The 20,558-nt window shown below is 39.9% G+C and overlaps 1 protein-coding gene across 1 annotated transcript in view; it reads right to left on the bottom strand.

The window, feature by feature from the left end:
• Positions 1–2,805: 2,805 nt before the first annotated feature.
• slc25a27 (solute carrier family 25 member 27) overlaps positions 2,806–20,558 on the bottom strand; it is a 33,290-nt gene continuing 15,537 nt past the window's right edge. Inside the window, exons 6-10 of the mRNA XM_043682876.2 lie at positions 14,990–15,102; positions 12,707–12,791; positions 6,226–6,318; positions 5,243–5,345; positions 2,806–5,157 (exon numbers count right to left, since the gene is read on the bottom strand). Of these exons, the coding sequence (XP_043538811.1) occupies positions 5,086–5,157; positions 5,243–5,345; positions 6,226–6,318; positions 12,707–12,791; positions 14,990–15,102 (466 nt within the window). The 3' untranslated portion in view covers positions 2,806–5,085. The remainder of the gene's footprint in view (positions 5,158–5,242; positions 5,346–6,225; positions 6,319–12,706; positions 12,792–14,989; positions 15,103–20,558) is intronic.

Raw genomic sequence — 20,558 nt, 5'->3', positions numbered from 1 at the left:
TGCTGATCCACACTGGAGCAAGTGGTGTAGGTATAGTAGGTATTCAGCAGAGTCAAGATTAAAGTGGTGCTGGAAAAGCACAGCAGGTCAGTCAGCATCCGAGGAGCAGGAAAAAAAAAATCGATGTTTCGGGCAGGAGCCTTCAGTAACCGTTGATTTTTCCTGGTCCTCGGCTGCCTGACCTGCTGTGCTTTTCCATCACCACTCTAATCTTGATTCTGATCTCCAGCATCTATAGTCCTCACTTTCGCCCACCTATTTAGCTGACAGAAGTGTAACTGCAGGGACCCTGGAGAAACTGCATTTGGATAGAAATTGGGGCAGTCACTGCATTGAACTAGATTTCTCAGAAAAAAAGTGTTCTATTGTTTAATCGGTGGTGAATTATTAAGATTGGCTGATTGATTTAATTATATCTCATCATCCTCTTTTGAAGTCAATGTTCTGGCAACTAATGGTAGACCTGGATAATCTTGCCCAAATGCCTAGTTTTGTGGCAGTATTGTTGAGGAGCCATACCTATATTCAAAACCCAAATGCTTACAGCAGGTATTTCTGCAGAAATTTTGGCTTCGGTCTTTACTGATGTGTTCTCTGAATCCTCTCCACCGGTGTACATTAATCACCAGAACTAGTACTGACTGCCACAGTGAATGAAATAAATCAGACTAAACAGAGACTGAAGTTGGAATTTTGTGTTTGAATGAATATCTAACATCTTATCTATTTTGCCAAAGAAAAAAGTCAGATCTGCAGTTAACTACAACACATTTATTCTTGCTCTTGTTCTGTAATAATCATTAACCTGAGCATAATAATTCCAGTTGGACTTGCACTTTCATTAACAGGGCTCCACTGAAGGTGGAAGGTAAAAGGAGGATAACAGTTCTCAATTTAGAATACTTTGAATGATGCAGTAAGTTAAGAAAAATGATTGATCATTTAATCCATAAAATGTAAGACTTAACCTTTTATATTCTCTTCAAAAGGAGTCAATGTTGTATTGGACAGTATTGGTGACATTTTACCCTCCAAAAGATCTAAATGTTTGGCTGTTCATGGAAGATGTATGCTTTACCAACTACTAATAGCTGGTAAGATACATGGATATATCTTCAAAAGCTGCTAATCAAGAGGAGATTGTATCCTTTAAACATATAGGTTTAATGTCACACCAAATTTATTCACAATAGAAGTAAACACTGAATTTGGAATTATGATAACTTAATATGGATGTACAGTACTGTACCAAGTTTACATTTGAATGTTGTTAAGAAGATGACGATAGTGGCTAAAGACTTTCTTTAAAAAAAAAAATCAGTAATTTATACAGCTTGTTTAGCAAATTGAATCAGACTAGCTGCCTTTTTGAACTGCATGATACTTGCAGTACTAATACATCCATGCTGCTGTTGGACTGGGAACTTCAGGATATTAATCTGGTGATATTGAAGGAACAATGATATACTTGCAAATAAGGATAATGTGGGTTTTGGGGGAACTAGCAAGTTTACTCCCATGTAACTGCTACTAACTTCTGGATGGTAAAGGTTGCAAGATTGGAAGGTATTGTTGAAGACTTGGCATCTCCAAGCTGGCAGTGCCAGTGGTGGAAAGAATGCTAATCAAACAGGCTACTTTGTTTTCAATGGTCTTAAGCATTAGAGCCACCATCATCTAGCCAATTGAAAAATATTCAGTTTCAGTACAATTCGCTGCAAGGGAACTTTTTGTTACACTCACTTAAAAATAGTAACATCATTCCAAATGCAATTAATACTTATGCAGTGCTACTACCTTGTTTTTTTCAGAAAATGTCTGCTGCACATTTCCTTTTGTGTTCATTTCTCTTTTCTCCCCCCTCTTGAATGGCTCCCTTTACCAGTGTTATGGTCAGTTTTCTCAACTTCCCTACAGATCCCACTTGCACCCACAAGACAACAAGAATCACAAACGTCCTGGATCCCTCAATTTACTTGCTCATTGTCACACCCTCCTGACTCTAACCACTGACTCAATTCTAGGTAGTTAATCTAAAAGGGTGTGACTGACTCTGAAATAGAGTGTGTCCAGGTAACTCTCCCCCTTCCAGACGTGTCACAGTGTTTAAAGCTCAGATCTGAGATCATCACCTCTGATTCAGGGGTCCTCAAACTTCCAACACTTGAGACAGATGTGTTCACTGTGAACTACAATGAGGACCACCAGTACCTATAACACATTGCCTGACCCTCCATCTCCATTTTATTTACTTAGTTAACACTTTTTTAAAAATGTCCTACTATTTTTTAGTTTGTAATATTTCTCCCATTTACCTCAATCAGAAAGTAACCTAGAAATATATCGTCAAATTAGTAGCTATTACCAACCAATGAACTTATAGTTTTCCTGTAACATCACACTTTGCTTCGTGTTGGACCCTCAAAACCTAGACTCTAATTTATCCTGTTAAAAAAAACTGATAAAGTATGAATTTAAAAAGCAAACAAAAAGCATCTCGTACCCTCTGCACCAAATTCCCACACTCCTTCAAAAATCCCAAACCATATACAGAGGAACCTCAATTATCTAAATAATGTGGACGGGAAGTATTTTGTTCGGATAATCAAATATTCGGATAATACAGTTTAGCCAAGCATTGGGACCTTGCGATCTTGTCTGGATAACTCAAAATTTGGCTGATCAAATGTCAGATAATCAAGGTTCCTCTGTACTCACTCGGAAGTGGTATCTCCTTCCTAGCCATGCGTTTATGTGTTTATTACAATGAGGTGAGAAGTAGGAAATCAGCTCCCCTCTTTTTTAGTCACAACAAATATTTTTATTTCACTTTTTAGAACGCAGATACTTCTTTTCAATTAGAACATAATACAAAATAAAATGAAGGAGCCAAATTACAAGGTTTTCTTAAGTGAAAAATGAATTTTATTATCTATGACTCCAAAAAGAATAATAGGAATGCAACATTAGATACATGCACAAACAAAGGTAATTCATTTATAAAGAGAGAGGGGTGTCAAATCCAGACACGAGGGTAAAGGCCTGTTTAAAGTTTAAGGCTTGGAGTTTAACGTTTTTAAGAGTTGGTATGGTACTAAATTTTAAACCAGAGGTCAGTTTTTTAATTATTGACATTGTACTACAATGATAAAGTACGTAGATCTAGAGTTCTCAGTAAATGATGGTTCACCCAAGTGGCTTTTATACTGGGCACTGATTTAGGTTGAGAAAGGCAGAGTCAGAGAGAAAGGGAGAACATGTGTATCGTACAGTTCTTGCTTACAAATCCATTGTGCTGCTCAAAAGCAGCTGCTGAAATACAATTCAGTATGAATTCTGGAGTCTTGTTCCATTGTCTTTTTTCAAGTTCGACGATCTGCAGGTGACTTTCATCTGGAACTTACAAAAAGGAGACATAGATCCAAATGTCAGCTTGGATTGATCTTCATTTACTGATGGATTCATGAACTTTGCTTGACCAGGTCAGGTGATGAAAGCAGCCATTGTAGGTCAGTTTTTGCACATTTTAAAAGCCATGTTGGGCGCATGATAGGTCTCAGGTATGGCAATCAGAAGAATGAGGCTGAATACCGATAATACGTTTTTACTATAATGGTGACAGTTTAGAGCTCATTGAGGATGGAGATGTTCGTGCAGCTTACTCTTCCTATTAGTTGTTTTGATTGTCCACCACCATTCACTAATAAATGTGGCAAGAATGCAAAGCTTTGATCTAATTTGTTGGTTAGGGATCATTAAGCTCTGTTTGTTACAAGTTACTTCCTCCTGTTTAGCAATGAAATAGTCCTGTGTTGTAGCATCTCCAGTAAACACCTCATTTTAGGTGTGCCTATTGCTTCTGGAGTGACTTCCTGCACTCAGTCCCATGGCTTAGTGGTAATGGTAGAGGCCTATAAGATTAGATAGTGGTCGAATACAATTCAGTTGTTGCTGATGTCCTACAGTACCTCAGGGATGCACAGCTTGAAGCTGAATCTATCCCCTTTACTACAGGGGTAGTGCTACAAAACACATTGGAAGTCATTGTTAGTGAGAAGATGTCTCCACAATGACTGTGCAGTGACCATTCCTATCTACGATGTCATGGACAGGTATGTCCACAATAGGTAAGGTGGTCAAGACAAGGTTCCATAGCTTTAGTTCTCTTGTTCGTTCCCTCACCATTTGCACCATGCCCAGGCAAGCAGTAAGAACTTAGCCAGTTCAGTTAGTATTATTGACCCAGTCTAGGTAGGAGACTTCAGTGTCCATCACCAAGCCTACATTCTGTGCCTTTGTTCCCCTCATCTAATTAGATTAGATTAGATTACAGTGTGGAAACAGACCCTTCAGCCCAACAAGTCCACACCAACCCACCGAAGCGTAAACCACTCATACCCCATCATTTATCCCTTACCTAACACTACGGGCAATTTAGCATGGCCAATTCACCTGACCTGCACATCTTTGGACTGTGGGAGGAAACCGGAGCACCCGGAGGAAACCCTCGCAGACACGGGGAGAACGTGCAAACTCCACACAGTCAGTCGCCTGAGGTGGGAATTGAACCCGGGTCTCTGGCACTGTGAAGTAGCAGTGCTAACCACTGTGCCACCGTGCGCTGTTTCTTCCAACTGCAGGTAATTTTCATTGTTATATTTAGTTTGATACCATGAGACTTCGAAGAGTCCAGGGTCAATATTGAGATCTCTCAGAACAAATCCCTCCTGACTAGTGACCAACTAGTGGGCTCTGTCCTATCAGCTTAGCCCTCTCTAGTTTTAGAACATGTCCTCATATCTTTCACAGCCATCAAATTAATACAAAACTTCAGTATTTTAATCATTTATAGTAATATACAGCTGAATCTTCCTGACACAAAAGTATACTGAATTTAAGTGAAGTTAACTGTTAAATGTTCATGCTGACTGCAACATCCAAACTGAGAGCTGGGATGACTACCATGAACTGGTTTCCATAGGACATTTTTAATTCCGAGCCTACCCAAAGCTGCATGGTGCTCGATGATACAGTCCTCAAAGGGAACTTCACAGAAGTTAAATCACAATCTGCTCTGCAATGGTGTCAAAATGAATTGAGGCCTGTGATTTTTCTGATTTGTTCAAACGTGAGCCAGAATGTCAATGACCAAGGTGCCTGAAACAGAAATTAAAATCTAGTTAATACAAAAACCACAAAAGCTGTAGAAGGGTATATTTTTAAATGATACAGAAACATTTACCATCCTTGCCCAGGTCGGCAGAAATCCTTTATACAATGACATCAATCCTTCTTTCTTTACTGTCTGCATCAGACAATCCATTGTGGATGTGTATAGTAAACCCCTAGTAGCAAAAATGAACAAATATGGAACTCTTGGAATCAATGAAATAAAAATAATTTTTTTAAGCTTTCTATACAATGCTTTTTAGATCCTTACTGCCTCTTGGCGGTACAGACTTGATGGTCTGTAGGGTCTCTTCTATACTGTGTGATTCTATGATTTATAGTGATGTGCAATGAGGCATAAACCAATTGAAAATGAATGCAAAAAACAATGATTTTATTTAACAGAACATTAAATGGCTACAGAGTTGATGACGAAAAGTTCAACTTTAAAGAAGATGCTTCAACAGGACATAAAGATCTTGTTTTTTCAGAATTTTCCAACTCTGAATAAACCTTGTTTAAGTGAATTTAAGTGAAGTTAACTGTTAAATGTTCATGCTGACTGCAACATCCATACTGAGAGCTGGGATGACTACCATGAACTGGTTTCCATAGGACATTTTTAATTCCGAGCCTACCCAAAGCTGCCACATTCAAATACTTGACTGGAGTTGCATGTTGGAACCATGCAGAATTCCTGACACAGCTGTGGAAATTGCCCAGGAAATTCAGGAATCCGAATGTCAAGTTACCTGCAATCGCCCAAAACGATCCATTTACGGAAAAGAATTCAAAAGATTCTACTTCAATTAAGCTAAAGGTTTTTAATCCTCTGATCTTTCCTGGTTAACTGATTCAAGCCTTTGCCACCTCTTACCAATTCACCTCTCCAAACAACAGTTGCCCGAAACCCTTACATCTCCTACCACACCCCCAACCCCCTGTAGACCGGGTATCCCCACTCCATGCGGGACACCATACTGGGATTGGAATTCTAATAAGAAATGCATTGAAGGACACTCTTACCCCAATACAAATTTAATTTATCTTACTTGCCTTCCTTGTTTATCTCTTGTCTGATTCATGATTCTAGTTTTAATGACATCAGCAGGGGTTCCCATGGTGGCAGCAACAAATCCTGAACAAATGCTGAGCAAAAGTTTTAAAAAGGTATATCAAATCTGTTAATTTGTAAGAAACAACATATTTTCAGTATATCTTGAACTAAAAATGATTATTGCATTGTACCATTTTTCATTGTTATGGCATTATACTTTAAGCGTTCCAATTGGTTTTGGTTTCCCTTGATGATGAGTTGCAGTGGCCAAAGGGTGAGAATGAGTGATTTTACTCCCTGGTATCAGCTACACCTACACTGAATTAGCTCAAGGATAGCTTCTGATCGCAGTGCATTCCAACTGTAGAAGCTTCTGTTGTAGCTTGTCACTTCTCTGTGTCATTGCTGTTTTGATTGGGAACTTACTGGAATAGAATACAGGTATCTGAACCTTGAACTAATCACTATGTGTGTTAGTACATATCATGTACAATGGTATTCCACTGCTGATTTTTTGAACCATCCTGATGTTTACTGGCAATGTGCATGTATTAAGGTAGAGGAGAGGCAGCAAGGCAATTTCTTTAATAGTCTTTCAGGTCAACATATGCCTAGTTACCTTTTGTTGTAACGGTGTCTATTGTAGGCTGAGTTGAAGATTAAAATGTAGAGTTTTCGTTTCAGTTTAAGGTGAATTAAAGGCTCTTTGCTTTTAACATGCTTTATTCTGCCTCTGTGTACTTACCAACAACATTTGAACATTTGACATGGCTTAGGGGCTTCTAAAAACAAGACATTCCTGAGGTTGTTATGGAGAAAACTGCCCAGAGTTGAGCTGAACTCCAAATTAAAACTTGTGGGCTTGGTTTTAAAATATAAGTACATTGCTTAAGCACAACAAACTGGATGCAAAGAATTCAGTTTTCTATGTTTAGAGAGAGAAGAAGGGAGATCTGGAGGACTGGGCAGGGCCACACAGATCTGTAAAAGTTTAGTTATAAGATAGACACGGAGGGAGTGTCTATGTGCACCTGGTGGACTGTGATGTGTTAATGTCAGCTATGCCTGTACTCAGACAAGGAGGTCATATTGATAAGGTTATACAATAGACTTGAAGTGTAGTATATGCAGCCAGATCCAGAGTGAAAAGGAAATGCTTTACTGAGTATGAATATGTTTAAAAGCCTATTGGTGTGAAAACCACAGGAAAAATGATAATACTGCATTAATTCTGTTGTGATGAGGTTTACACAGAAATTCATATTGTTTAGAATCATTATCTTATTTATTCAGTGTAACCATTTACTCATTATTGCTTGTAATTTAAGTTGTTCACAGAAAAAATGATTTTGTTGGTGTCTCAATTTAACATTGGAGTCCTGTCATTTATTTTCTTACCTTCACATTATTCCTTCACACACTATCTTCTTTAAATAATTATGACCTATACAGTCAGATCTTAACAAATATTTGGCTTGTCCATTATTTTCATAACTGATATGATATGCTTTTAAATCATTAGTGGATATTATATTTCACCTAAGAGATTTCTGAAATATGCTAATTTCCTACTTGTTTGGCTGAAACCCCTCTCGTAATATGAAAGGTTAGTTTGGAAAACCTGAATTTCACAGATCATGAAAACAAAAGGTTTGATAAGAATCCAGATTTATTGTGTTAATTATTAAGAGGGAAACAAAAGCATTGTAAGTAGGCAGTGGCACAAATGACCTTGGATTCCTGTGTTGTATAAAGATCACAGCAGCTGCACATGTTGCTTTGCAGTTGAACTTGCATCTAATCACTGAACAACAGTCACCCTCTCTCAGCAGGGTTGATGGACAACTTATACATAGCGAATGCATTTACTCTGAATTGGAAGCTAATTTATCCAGCTTCATTTCTGATTATCCTTACAGAATAGACTCCTTGCAAAATGGCAGCAATACAGGACACATATAACCTTAGACTTGGCTGCTTGTTTTGGGCTCTTATACTATTGAAAAACAGTCACTGTTGAGTTTATTCAGATTATTTCATTCCAGATCAGGAACATTTTAAGACTGTGTTACAAGTGGGATTTGCAAAACAAAAGGGTCCTAATTTGTAAATTATTAACACTCTGCACCACCTTTTACATTCTAGGTAAGCATCTGGTTGCTATCAAGTAAGAAAATCAAAGACCAATTTCTTGTTCAGTAAATGCAAGATTTGTAATTAAAATTTTGCAGTATTACTAGTCAGAGTTTAACACTTCTCCATTGACTAAATATCTTTTACAAACTTTAAATTCAATTATAGAACATAGAACATTACTGCACAGAACAGGCCCTTCGGCCCACGATGTTGTGCCGAACATTTGTCCTAGCTTAAGCACCCATCCATGTACCTATCCAATTGCCGCTTAAAGGTCACCAAAGATTCTGACTCTACCACTCCCACAGGCAGCGCATTCCATGCCCCCACCACTCTCTGGGTAAAGAACCCACCCCTGACATCTCCCCTATACCTTCCACCCTTCACCTTAAATTTATGTCCCCTTGTAACACTCTGTTGTACCCGGGGAAAAAGTTTCTGACTGTCTACTCTATCTATTCCTCTGATCATCTTATAAACCTCTATCAAGTCACCCCTCATCCTTTGCCGTTCCAACGAGAAAAGGCCTAGCACTCTCAACCTATCCTCGTACGACCTATTCTCCATTCCAGGCAACATCCTGGTAAATCTTCTCTGCACCTTCTCCAAAGCTTCCACATCTTTCCTAAAATGAGGCGACCAGAACTGCACATAGTACTCCAAATGTGGCCTAACCAAAGTCCTGTACAGTTGCAACATCACTTCACGACTCTTGAATTCAATCCCTCTGCTAATGAACGCTAATACACCATAGGCCTTCTTACAAGCTCTATCCACCTGAGTGGCAACTTTCAAAGATCTATGAACATAGACCCCAAGATCCCTCTGTTCCTCCACCTCACTAAGAACCCTACCGTTAACCCTGTATTCCGCATTCTTATTTGTCCTTCCAAAATGGACAACCTCACACTTGACAGGGTTGAACTCCATCTGCCACTCCTCAGCCCAACTCTGCATCATATCCAAGTCCCTTTGCAGCCGACAACAGCCCTCCTCACTATCCACAACTCCACCAATCTTCGTATCATCTGCAAATTTACTGACCCACCCTTCGACTCCCTCATCCAAGTCATTAATAAAAATTACCAACAGCAGAGGACCCAGAACTGATCCCTGCGGAACTCCACTTGTAACTGGGCTCCAGGCTGAATATTTACCATCTACCATCACTCTCTGACTTCGACCGGTTAGCCAGTTTTCTGTCCACCTGGCCAAATTTCCCTCTATCCCATGCCTCCTGACTTTCCGCATAAGCCTACCATGGGGAACCTTATCAAATGCCTTACTAAAATCCATGTATACTACATCCACTGCTCTACACACATCCACATGCTTGGTCACCTCCTCAAAGAATTCAATAAGACTTGTAACGCAAGACCTAAACTTCACAAATCCGTGCTGGCTGTCCCTAATCAAGCAGTGTCTTTCCAGATATTCATAAATCCTATCCCTCAGTACCCTTTCCATTACTTTGCCTACCACCGAAGTAAGACTAACTGGCCTGTAATTCCCGGGGTTATCCCTATTCCCTTTTTTGAACAGGGGCACAACATTCGCCACTCTCCAGTCCCCTGGTACCACCCCCGTTGACAGTGAAAACGAAAAGATCATTGCCAACGGTACTGCAATTTCCTCTCTTGCTTCCCACATAATCCTAGGATATATCCCATCAGGCCCGGGGGACTTGTCTATCCTCAAGTTGTTCAAAATGTCCAACACATCTTCCTTCCTAACAAGTATCTCCTCTAGCTTACCAGTCCATTTCACACTCTCCTCTTCAACAATACAGTCACTCTCGTTCGTAAATACTGAAGAAAAGTACTCATTCAAGACCTCTCCTATCTCTTCCGACTCATTACACAGTCCCCACTACTGTCCTTGATTGGACCTACCCTCGTTTTCGTCATTTTCATCTTTCTCACATATGCATAAAATGCCTTTGGGTTATCCTTGATCCTATCCGCCAAAGATTTTTCATGCCTTCTCTTAGCTCTCCTAATCCCTTTCTTCAGGTCCCTTCTGGCTATCCTGTATCCCTCCACTGCTCTGTCTGACCCCTGTTTCCTCAACCTTATGTAAGCCTCCTTCTTCCTCTTTACAAGACATTCAACCTCCCTCGTCAACCAAGGTTCCCTCACATGACCATTTCTTTCCTGCCTGATGGGTACATACATATCAAGGACACGTCGTATCTGTTCCTTGAAAAAGTTCCACATTTCCACGACATCCTTCCCTGACAGCCTATGCTCCCAACTTATGCTCCTCAGATCCTGTCTTACAGCATCGTAATTACCCTTCCCCCAATTGTAAAACCCACCCTGTTGCACACACCTCTCTCTCTCCATAACCAAGGTGAAAGTCACAGAATTGTGGTCATCATCACCAAAATGTTCACCCACTAACAAGCCCATCACTTGTCCCGGTTCATTACCGAGTACCAAATCCAATATGGCCTCCCCTCTGGTCGGACAATCTACATACTGAGTTAGAAAAGCTTCCTGGAAACACAGCACAAACACCGCCCCATCCAATCTACTTGATCTAAAGAGCTTCCAATCAATATTTGGAAAGTTGAAATTGCCCATGACTACTACCCTGTGGCTTCTGCACCTTTCCAAAATCTGTTTCCCAATCTGTTTCTCCACATCTCTGCTGCTATTGGGGGGCCTATAGTAAACACCCAACAAGGTGACTGCACCTTTCCTATTTCTGACTTCAGCCCATACTACCTCTAAAGGCAGATCCCCCTCGAACTGCATTTCTGCAGCTGTTATACCATTTCTAATTAGCAACGTCACCCCCCCTCCTTTTTTACCACCCTCCCTAATCTTACTGAAACATCTTAACCAGGAACCTCCAACAACCATTCCTGTCCCTCTTCTATCCACGTTTCCATGATGGCCACAACATCGTAGTCCCAGGTACCGATCCACGCCTTAAGTTCACCCACCTTATTTCTGATACTCCTTGTGTTGAAGTATACGCACTTGAACCCATCTCTGTGTCCGCAAGTATTCCCTGTCAGTGCTACCTTCTTCACAGCCTCCCTACATTCTTGGACATCCTGACAAACAGCTAGCCTACTTGCTGGATTACAAGTCCAGATCCCATCCCCCTGCCAAATTAGTTTAAACCCCCTCCGAAGAATCAATTCTTTTGATTCTTTCTTTCTTTCAAGGGCTCATTGCTCAGATTTTTCTCATTACTATTCTGATGGTGGCTAATACAATAAATCCTTGTGAATTTTCTCAAAAAGAAAATCACAAGTTAGTTTTAGAATTAGGGTGACAACTTAACTGAACGACAATTTTAAATTTGTGAGGACTGTCTTTGTACTTGGAAAGATGAATATATTTCTCAACACTGCTGTCAGAGGGAAATATGGCCATTGCTAACTCTGACAAACAAAAGAGTTGTACTAACATGGCCAGCAGGAACCGCACTGGTAACTGCAGCAGCAAATGAGCTCAGTGGGGACAGAGGAAATGTGAAAGAAATAGTAACACCATAAGGGGAAGAAACAGTCTTTGACTTGGTTGAAAGGATTCCAAATCCATCCCACCCCTACAACACTACAGCAATGGAAATGGCAACAAAGGTCTTTCTAGAAAAATAAAAAGACCTGAGAGCATGACCAAGTTACAGAACTTGAAAAATATACAGGGCCAAATTAAACATACAAGTTATCTAATAATCATTTGACATGAAATGGGCTGCAATTTAAAAGTGACAATTTTAGAATTTCTTTGCAGTACAGAACCATAAAGAGAAAAATAAGTCTGAACACTAAGCCCTTGAAAGGAACAATCAAAACAATTTGTGAGATCTGTCAAATAACTTGATTTAAGAAACAATAGAGCACCCTAAATCATTAGATTAGAATTCTGATGAAAGGTTGTAGACCATGAATGCTAATTCAGTTTCTCTTGTCACAAATATTTAACCTGCTGAGTATTTCCAGTACTTGCTATTGTTATTTCAGATATCCAGCATTCTCAATACCCTGCTTCTGTAAATGTTTTCCATTTGAGTCTTATGTAATAAGAAATAGCATGAATTAAACAATTTCTTGCATCTAATAAAATGGTAAAACGTTTATGGAAAATTGGTAGAATGGAAAAAAATTACATATCAAATTGAAGAGATTTGGTTTGAGGATTTTCACAAGATATAGTATTTTCTTTTTCCAGGTATCAATCAGACATGAGCAATCATAAATAAAACATGTCCAGTCACTACAATACTTATAGGGAATATATACAGTACTGCAGAGTCATAACTCAAGTTGTTTGCAAGAAATACTTATATATGAATGAAAGAGATTTTTAGGAAAAAAATTGGTACCTTGATAAGGCATGGCATAAGCTGTTGTCTTTCAGAGTTGTGTGTCGTAGTAAGAAGTGTTTCACTGTATCATACGTTGTTAGATCTAAGCACAAAATCATCAATAAAAGGGTGAGGAAATTTAAAATGCAAAAGGAATGCAAAAAACTATTGGGGACAGAGGGATGTATAATATGATCAAGGCAGTGTACTTTTGTGTGGAAGATAATCCTGTATTTATTGTTTAATGACATCATCTTGATGAATAAGTACAGGGCATTTACCAAACTGATTCCATCTGATACAGATAGAGGTAGCAACTTTATAAATATCCAGTTTCATTTCAAATTTGCACGTGTTGCTAAAAACAAATGATGCAAGATTGATGAATCAGAATCAGAATCCCTACAGTGTGGGAACAGGCCCTTCGGCCCAACAAGTCCACAATGACACAGGTCCATTCCCCTACTCTATATTTACCTCTGACTAATACACCTAACCTACATATCCCTGAACACTATGGGCAATTTAGCATGGCCAATTCACCTAAGCGGCATATCTTTGGATTGTGGGAGAAAACCGGAGCACCCAGAGGAAACCCACGCAGACACGGGGAGAATGTGCAAACTCCACACAGACAGTTGCCCAAGGCTGGAATTGAACCCGGGTTCCTGGCACTGTGAAGCAGCAGTACTAACCACTGAGCCACTGGAAGATCGTTCTCTCTTTTGAAATATAATGTACTGATATACTTCCACTTCTGGTATTTTTTCCTCAAGTCCTGATGTGAAGCTGATGATATTTCATGACTGGATACAGTTCCACTGTAATCAAGCTATCAACCTTACATATAAGCTTAATTTGTAAATATTGCAGGTTAGTCTACAGTGGTTAGATGGCTGATCATTGCCCTTGCCCAATGCTTGTACGTATGTACTTCACAATATGAGTCACTTCAGTCACTACTTTAATCAAAATTGGTGAAAGGTAGAGATATTTGCTCCATTTTTGACTTTTTCCAATTTTGATGAGAGCTCAATAACCAGAGACATAAACTCAGTTCCTCTCTGATCTGCTGTCTGATGTACTGAGTATTTCCACTACTTTCTATCATTTCAGAATTTCAGCATCCACATTATTTTGCTTTTATATTAGCCTTACTAGGTTGTTCCATTTTTAAAGACTTGTAAAATAATCAAACGGTTTCTGTAGCATGCAATTTAATCCAATTTATCAAGAAACATATGTTTGTGTTTGACGAAAATGTTTTGAATCAGCACAGAAACCTATCGATTTTGCACAAAATCACCACTTAAAATGGTTCAACATGAATCCATCATGTTTAAGTAGAATTTTAGCGATTCATTCACGTGATAGGAGCATCGCTGACAAGCCCTGTATTTGTTGTTCATTTGAAAAGGTGGTAGTGATTCACATTCTTGAATTTTTGCAGTTGATGTGTCAAAAATACACTTGCTGTTCAGAAGGCAGTTAAGATTTTGATTCAGCGACAACGAACGAACTGTGATTCACTTGAAGTCAGGATGGTGTATAGGTTGGAGGGGAATGCACAGATATGTTGTTCCCAGGCATTTGCTGCCCTTGTCAAACCCACTACCTTTGCCAAAGAAGGACAGGTGTCATCGAAGGAGACTATCTGCCATCCATCTTGTAAGTGGATAAAGCCCAATCAGGCGGGTTGCTTTGTTCTGAATGGTATTTCGCTATTTTGGTGTTGCAGCTGCAATCATGCATCACAATTCCAACTTCCGACATCCAGACCTCTTCTGGATGGCAGGTACTAGTTACCCATGAGAGAATTCTCAGAATGTGATTCTCTGATCTGCTGTTGAAGGCATAGTATGTATATAGCTGGTCCTGTTAAGATTCCAGTAATGGTAATGGCCAGGACATTGATCTTGTAGGGCATCAGTGATGGTAATATCATTGAATGTCCATCAGACTGGAGTGGGTGATGCTCTCTTTTTGAAAATCATTATTGTCTGGCACTTGTGTGGTGCAGATATAAGTTGCCACACAATAGCCATGTCCTGAATGTTGCTCATAGCTTGCTTGAACAAAGCAAGACTATTTCAATATCTGACGAGATGCAAAGGTTGCTGAATATTGCGTAATCATATTTTGATAATACGCAAGATTTCTTGCCTGGTGTTTCACATGTCCTAGCTTTATCCTTTCAGACTCGGCAGCATCAATTTTGAGAAATGTCTTTAGATTTTGCAGAACTTACTATTATAAATATCGAATGTTTTTAAAAAATAGCTCATTGATTTTTAGGGTTACCTCCCAGACTCACTAGTGCAGCTCTCTGTACATTTGGAACCCATCCAGCCCACAGACCTCGGATTCCACCTTCTGAAAGAATTTTCTTAAAAGCATGGGAGACGCCATGAACTCTGAAAACAAGATTATAAGTCAATGATGTCTGCGTTATCATATACAACAGCACAACCAACAAACCCAAGATCTAGAATTAGCTGGTGAACTACTTCTAACTGAACTATTCTGATGTCCAAAAGTTCTCTTGTGCATACATGGCTTAATTATGATCTAATCCCTTCATTATGTTAAGAACTTCAATCTTTTCCTGTTCTTATTTTTCACAGCGAAGAACCTGTTTCCCAAACCTTTGCTGTTAATTAAGTGCATTTAAAATAGTTCAATTAACTTGTGGACCTTGGTCTCAACCTTTTCCAGGTCTTGATAGCGAAAGATGAAGGGTCAAAACCTGGACATAGTTTGTAGATGCACCTATTCAGTGTTATGCAGAAGACTAGAATTAAATCAGGAAAAGCATTTCTTAATACACAAATTTATGCAAGATAAATATCTTTATTTCTTACTCAGATACACAGATTAGGTATGTAAGCATGTATATTCAATTTTTAAAAAAGGCACTGCTAGTTTTTGGCCTGTTCTCTTGAAAGCAAGTATTTGTCTAAGACAACACAACAATGTGTTTGCAGCATTGTAACAGTCCAGAAGGAGATTAATTTTCCAATCTTATCTGTGCTGTTTCTCTGAGTGATCTCACTTAATCCTATCCTATTTTCTCCCATTAACCCCACATATCGTTTTTATTCAAATAATCATTTAATATCTGTGTATCTTCCATCAACTTTCAGGGTGCACTCTGCGGATTGGAGGGTGGCTAATGCTGTACCACTTTTTAAGAAAGGTGGGAGAGAGAAAGCAGGAAATTATAGACCAGTTAGTCTGACTTCAGTGGTGGGAAAGATGCTGGAGTCTATTATAAAGGATGAAATTATGACATATGTGGATAGTAGTAACAGGATAGATCAGAGTCAGCATGGATTTATGAAGGGGAAATCATGCTTGACTAATCTTCTGGAGAGAAAATGAGGTCTGCAGATGCTGGAGATCCGAGATCTTCTGGAATTGTTTGAGGATGTAACTCTGAAGATGGACAAGGGAGATCCAGTAGATGTAGTGTATCTGGACTTTCAGAAAGCTTTTGATAAAGTCCCACATAGGAGGTTAGTGAGTAAAATTAGGGTGCATGCTTTTGGGGGCAAAGTGCTAGCTTGGATTGAAAGTTGGTTGGCTGATAGGAAATAAAGGGTAGTGATAAGCAGCTCCATTTCGGAATGGCAGGCAGTGACCAGTGGGGTACCGCAGGGATCCGTGCTGGGACCACAGCTTTTTACAATATATGTTAATGATATAGAAGATGGTATCAGCAATAACATTAGCAAATTTGCTGATGATACAAAGCTGGGTGACAAGGTGAAATGTGATGAGGATGTTAGGAGTTTACAGGGTGATCTGGACAAGTTAGGTGAGTGGTCAGATGCATGGCAGATGCAGTTTAATGTGGATAAATGTATGGTTATCCACTTTGGTGGCAAGAACAGGAAGGCAGATTACTACCTAAATGGAATCAATTTAGGTAAAGGGGCAGTACAAAGAGATCTGGGTGTTCTTGTACACCAGTCAATGAAGGTAAGCATGCAGGTACAGCAGGTAGTGAAGAAGGCTAATAGCATGCTGGCCTTCATAACAAGAGGGGTTGAGTATAGAAGCAAAGAGGTTCTTCTGCAGCTGTACAGGACCCTGGTGAGACCACACCTGGAGTACTGTGTGCAGTTCTGGTCTCCAAATTTGAGGAAAGACATTCTGGCTATTGAGGGAGTGCAGCGTAGGTTCACAAGGTCAATTCCTGGAATGGCGGGACTACATTACACTGAAAGACGGGAGCAACTGGGCTTATATACCCTCGAGTTTAGAAGACTGAGAGGGGATCTGATTGAGACATATAAGACTATTAAAAGATTGGACACTCTGGAGACAGGAAACATGTTTCCGCTGATGGGTGAGTGCCGAACCAGAGGACACAGCTTAAAAATACGGGGTAGACCATTTAGGACAGAGATGAGGAGAAACTTCTTCACCCAGAGAGTGGTGGCTGTGTGGAATGCTCTGCCACAGAGGGCAGTGGAGGCCCAGTCTCTGGATTCATTTAAGAAAGAGTTGGATAGAGCTCTCAAGGATAGTGGAATCAAGGGTTATGGAGATAAGGCAGGAACAGGATACTGATTAAGGATGATCAGCCATGATCATATTGAATGGTGGTGCAGTTTCGAAGGGCAGAATGGCCTACTCCTGCACCTATTGTCTATTGTCACTCCAACCCAACAACCCAATGTGTGAAAAAGATTTTCCTCACATCACATGTTTTTTGTGAATTACTTTAGCTTTGTGTCCTCTCCATCTCATTCCTTTTTCAAGTGGAAATAGTTTCTCCCTAACTGCTCTTGATTTTGAAAACTTCTATCAAATCACCTTTCAACTTTCTCTTTTCCAAGAGAAAGAATCCCATCTTCTTCAATCTAGCTTCGTCACTGAAGTTTCTCATCTCTGGAACATTTCTTGTAAACCTCTTCTGAACCCTTTCTGATGCCTTCACAGTCTTCTTAAATTGCAGCTCCTAGAACTATACATAAAACTTCAGCTGGTATCTAACTAGTGTCCGTTATAACTTCAAAATATAACTTGTTTCCTCTTGTACTCTATACCCCTATTAGTAAAGGCTGGCTAAGGTAAGGTTTATAAACTGCTGTTTCAACCTGTCCTGCCACCTTTACTGAGTTATGCACATGAACATCCAGGTCATAGAGATCTACAGCACGGAAACAGACCCTTTGGTCCAATTTGTCCATGCCAAGCACATAACCTAAATTAATCTAGTCACATTTGCCAGCACTTGGCTCATATTCCTCTAATCCCTTCCTATTCATATGCCCATCCAAATGCCTTTTAAATGCAGTAATTGTACCAGCTCCCACCACTTCCTCTGGCAGCTCAGTTCATACACGTACTACATGAAAATGTTGCCCCTTAGATCTCTTTTAAATCTTTCCTCTCTCATCGTAAATCTATGTCCTCTAGTTCTGGAATCCCCCACCCTGGGAAAAAGATCTTGTCTATTTACCCTATCCATGCCCGTCACGATTTTGTAAACCTCTATAAGGTCACACACTGCAGTCTCCGACGCTCCACGGAAAACAGCCACAGCCAATTCAGCCTCTCCCTCTAGTTCAAACCCTCCAACCTTGGCAACAACCCTGTAAATCTTTTCTGAACCCTTTCAAGTTTCACAATATCCTTCCTATACCAGAGAGACCAGAATTGAACACAATATTCCAAAAGTGGCCTAGCCAATGTCCTGTACTGCCGCAACATGACCTCCCAACTCCTACACTCAATGCTCTGACCAATAAAGGCAAGGACACATTATATCTGTGATTCCCCTTTCAAGGAACTCTGAACCTGCACTCCAAGATCTTTGTTCAGCAATACTCCCCAGGTCCTTACCATTAAGTGTATAAATCCTGCCCTGATTTGCTTTCCCAAAATGCAGCACCTCACATTTATCTAAATTAATCTCCATTTGCCACTCCTTGGCCCATTTGCCCATCTGATCAAGATCCCGTTGTACCCAGAGGTAACCTTCTTTGCTGTCTGCTACATCTCCAATTTTGGTGTCATTTGTAAACTTATTAACTACATTTCCCATGTTCACATCCAAATCATTTATATAAATGACAAAAAGCAGTGGACCCACAATTGATCCTTGTGGCACACCACTGGCCACAGGCCTCCAGTTTAAAAACCAACCCTCTAATACCACCTCTGTTTTCTACCTTCTAACCAGTTCTGTATCCAAATGGCTAGTTCCCCCAGATTCCACCCTGCTAATCAGTCCACCAAGAGGACCCTTGTCAAATGCCTTACTGAAGTCCATGTAGATCACATCCACCGCTCTGCCCTCATCAATTCTCTTCATTACTTCTTCAAAAAGCACAATCAAGTTAGTGAGACATGTGCACAAAGCCATGTTGACCATTCCTAATCAGTCCTTGCCTAACCAAATACATATAAATCCTGTCTCTTAGGATTCCCTCCAACAACTTGTCCACCACTGATGTCAGACTTACCAGTCTATAGTTCCTTTGCTTTACCTTACCACCTTTCTTAAATAGTGGCACAACGTTAGCCAACCTCCAGTCTTTGGCACCTCACCTGTGACTATCAATGATACAAATATCACAGCAAGGGGCCCAACAATCACTTCCCTAGTTTCCCACAGAATTCTAGGATACACCTGATCAGGTCCTGGGGATTTATCCACCTTTATGCAATTTACGACATGCAGAACGTCCCCCTCTGTAATATGGATATTTTTCAAGATGTCACCATCTATTTCCCCACTTTCTATATCTTCCATGTCTTTCTCCACAGTAAACATGGATTCAAAATCCTTATTTAGTATCTCCCTCCTCTCCCGTGGTTCCACACATGGGGTGCCTTGCTGATTTTTAAGGGGTGTTTTTCTCTCCCCAGTTACCCTTTTGTCTTTAATGTATTTATAAAATCCCCCTGGCTTCTCCTTAACCCTATTTGCCAAAGCTATCTCATGCCCCCTTTTGGCTCTCCTGATTTTCCTCTTCAATATACTCCTACTGCCTTTATACTCTTCTAAAGATTCATTCGATCTCTGATGTTTAAACCCGACATGTGCTTCCTTCTTTTAACCATGTCCTCAATTTCTCTAGTCATTCAGCATTTCCTACATCTATCAGCCTTGCCTTTCACCCTACTAGAAACATATTATCTCTGGACTCTCCTTATCTCATTTTAAAATGCTTCCCACTTTCCAGCTATCCCTTTATTTGTGAACAACTTTTCAAAGTTCTTGCCTAACACCATCCTTCTGCTCATGCACACTTTGCATTGCACTCCCGAATGCATATTGCCTTTCCATATTCTTCCTAACAAAGTGCATGACCTGACACCTCTCGGCAATGAAATTCATCTGCCATCTATCTATGCATTCTACCAACTTGTCTATGTCATATTCCTGCTCCTCGGATACTGCCTGACCTGCTGTACTTTTCCAGTGCCACACTTTTCGACTCTGATCTCCAACATCCTCACTGCAGTCCTCGCTTTCTCTCTGTCATTTTGAAGTTCTGTAATATTTTACTCATGTTTTACAATGTTTCCACATTCCACACTGTCCAAACAATTTTAATATTGTGTGTACATTATCAGCCCACAAAGACATTTATTAACGAATACGACCCGTTTCCTACCTCTCAGCTAATTTTGTATCTAATGTATGACTATTCCTTTTATTCCACAAAGTTTGCACACAATCTATCATGTGACACTATATTTAACTATTTCCAGAGTCCACACAGAAAATCAACAGCATTGGCCTAATCAACTTTCTGTTAGTTTAAAAAAACTCCAATACAGTTATTATATATAATTTTCCCTTAACAGATCCATTCTAGCCTCTTCACTTAACCTGCATTTGTCCATGTGA

The sequence above is a fragment of the Chiloscyllium plagiosum genome, unplaced genomic scaffold, assembly GCF_037043375.1.
Source record: "Chiloscyllium plagiosum isolate Xiang-an unplaced genomic scaffold, Cpla_swu_hap1 HiC_scaffold_3, whole genome shotgun sequence".
Classification (NCBI taxonomy): Eukaryota; Metazoa; Chordata; class Chondrichthyes; order Orectolobiformes; family Hemiscylliidae; genus Chiloscyllium; species Chiloscyllium plagiosum.
The sequence above is the reverse complement of the archived record's forward strand: the minus strand, read 5'-3'. Positions and strand labels throughout refer to the sequence as shown.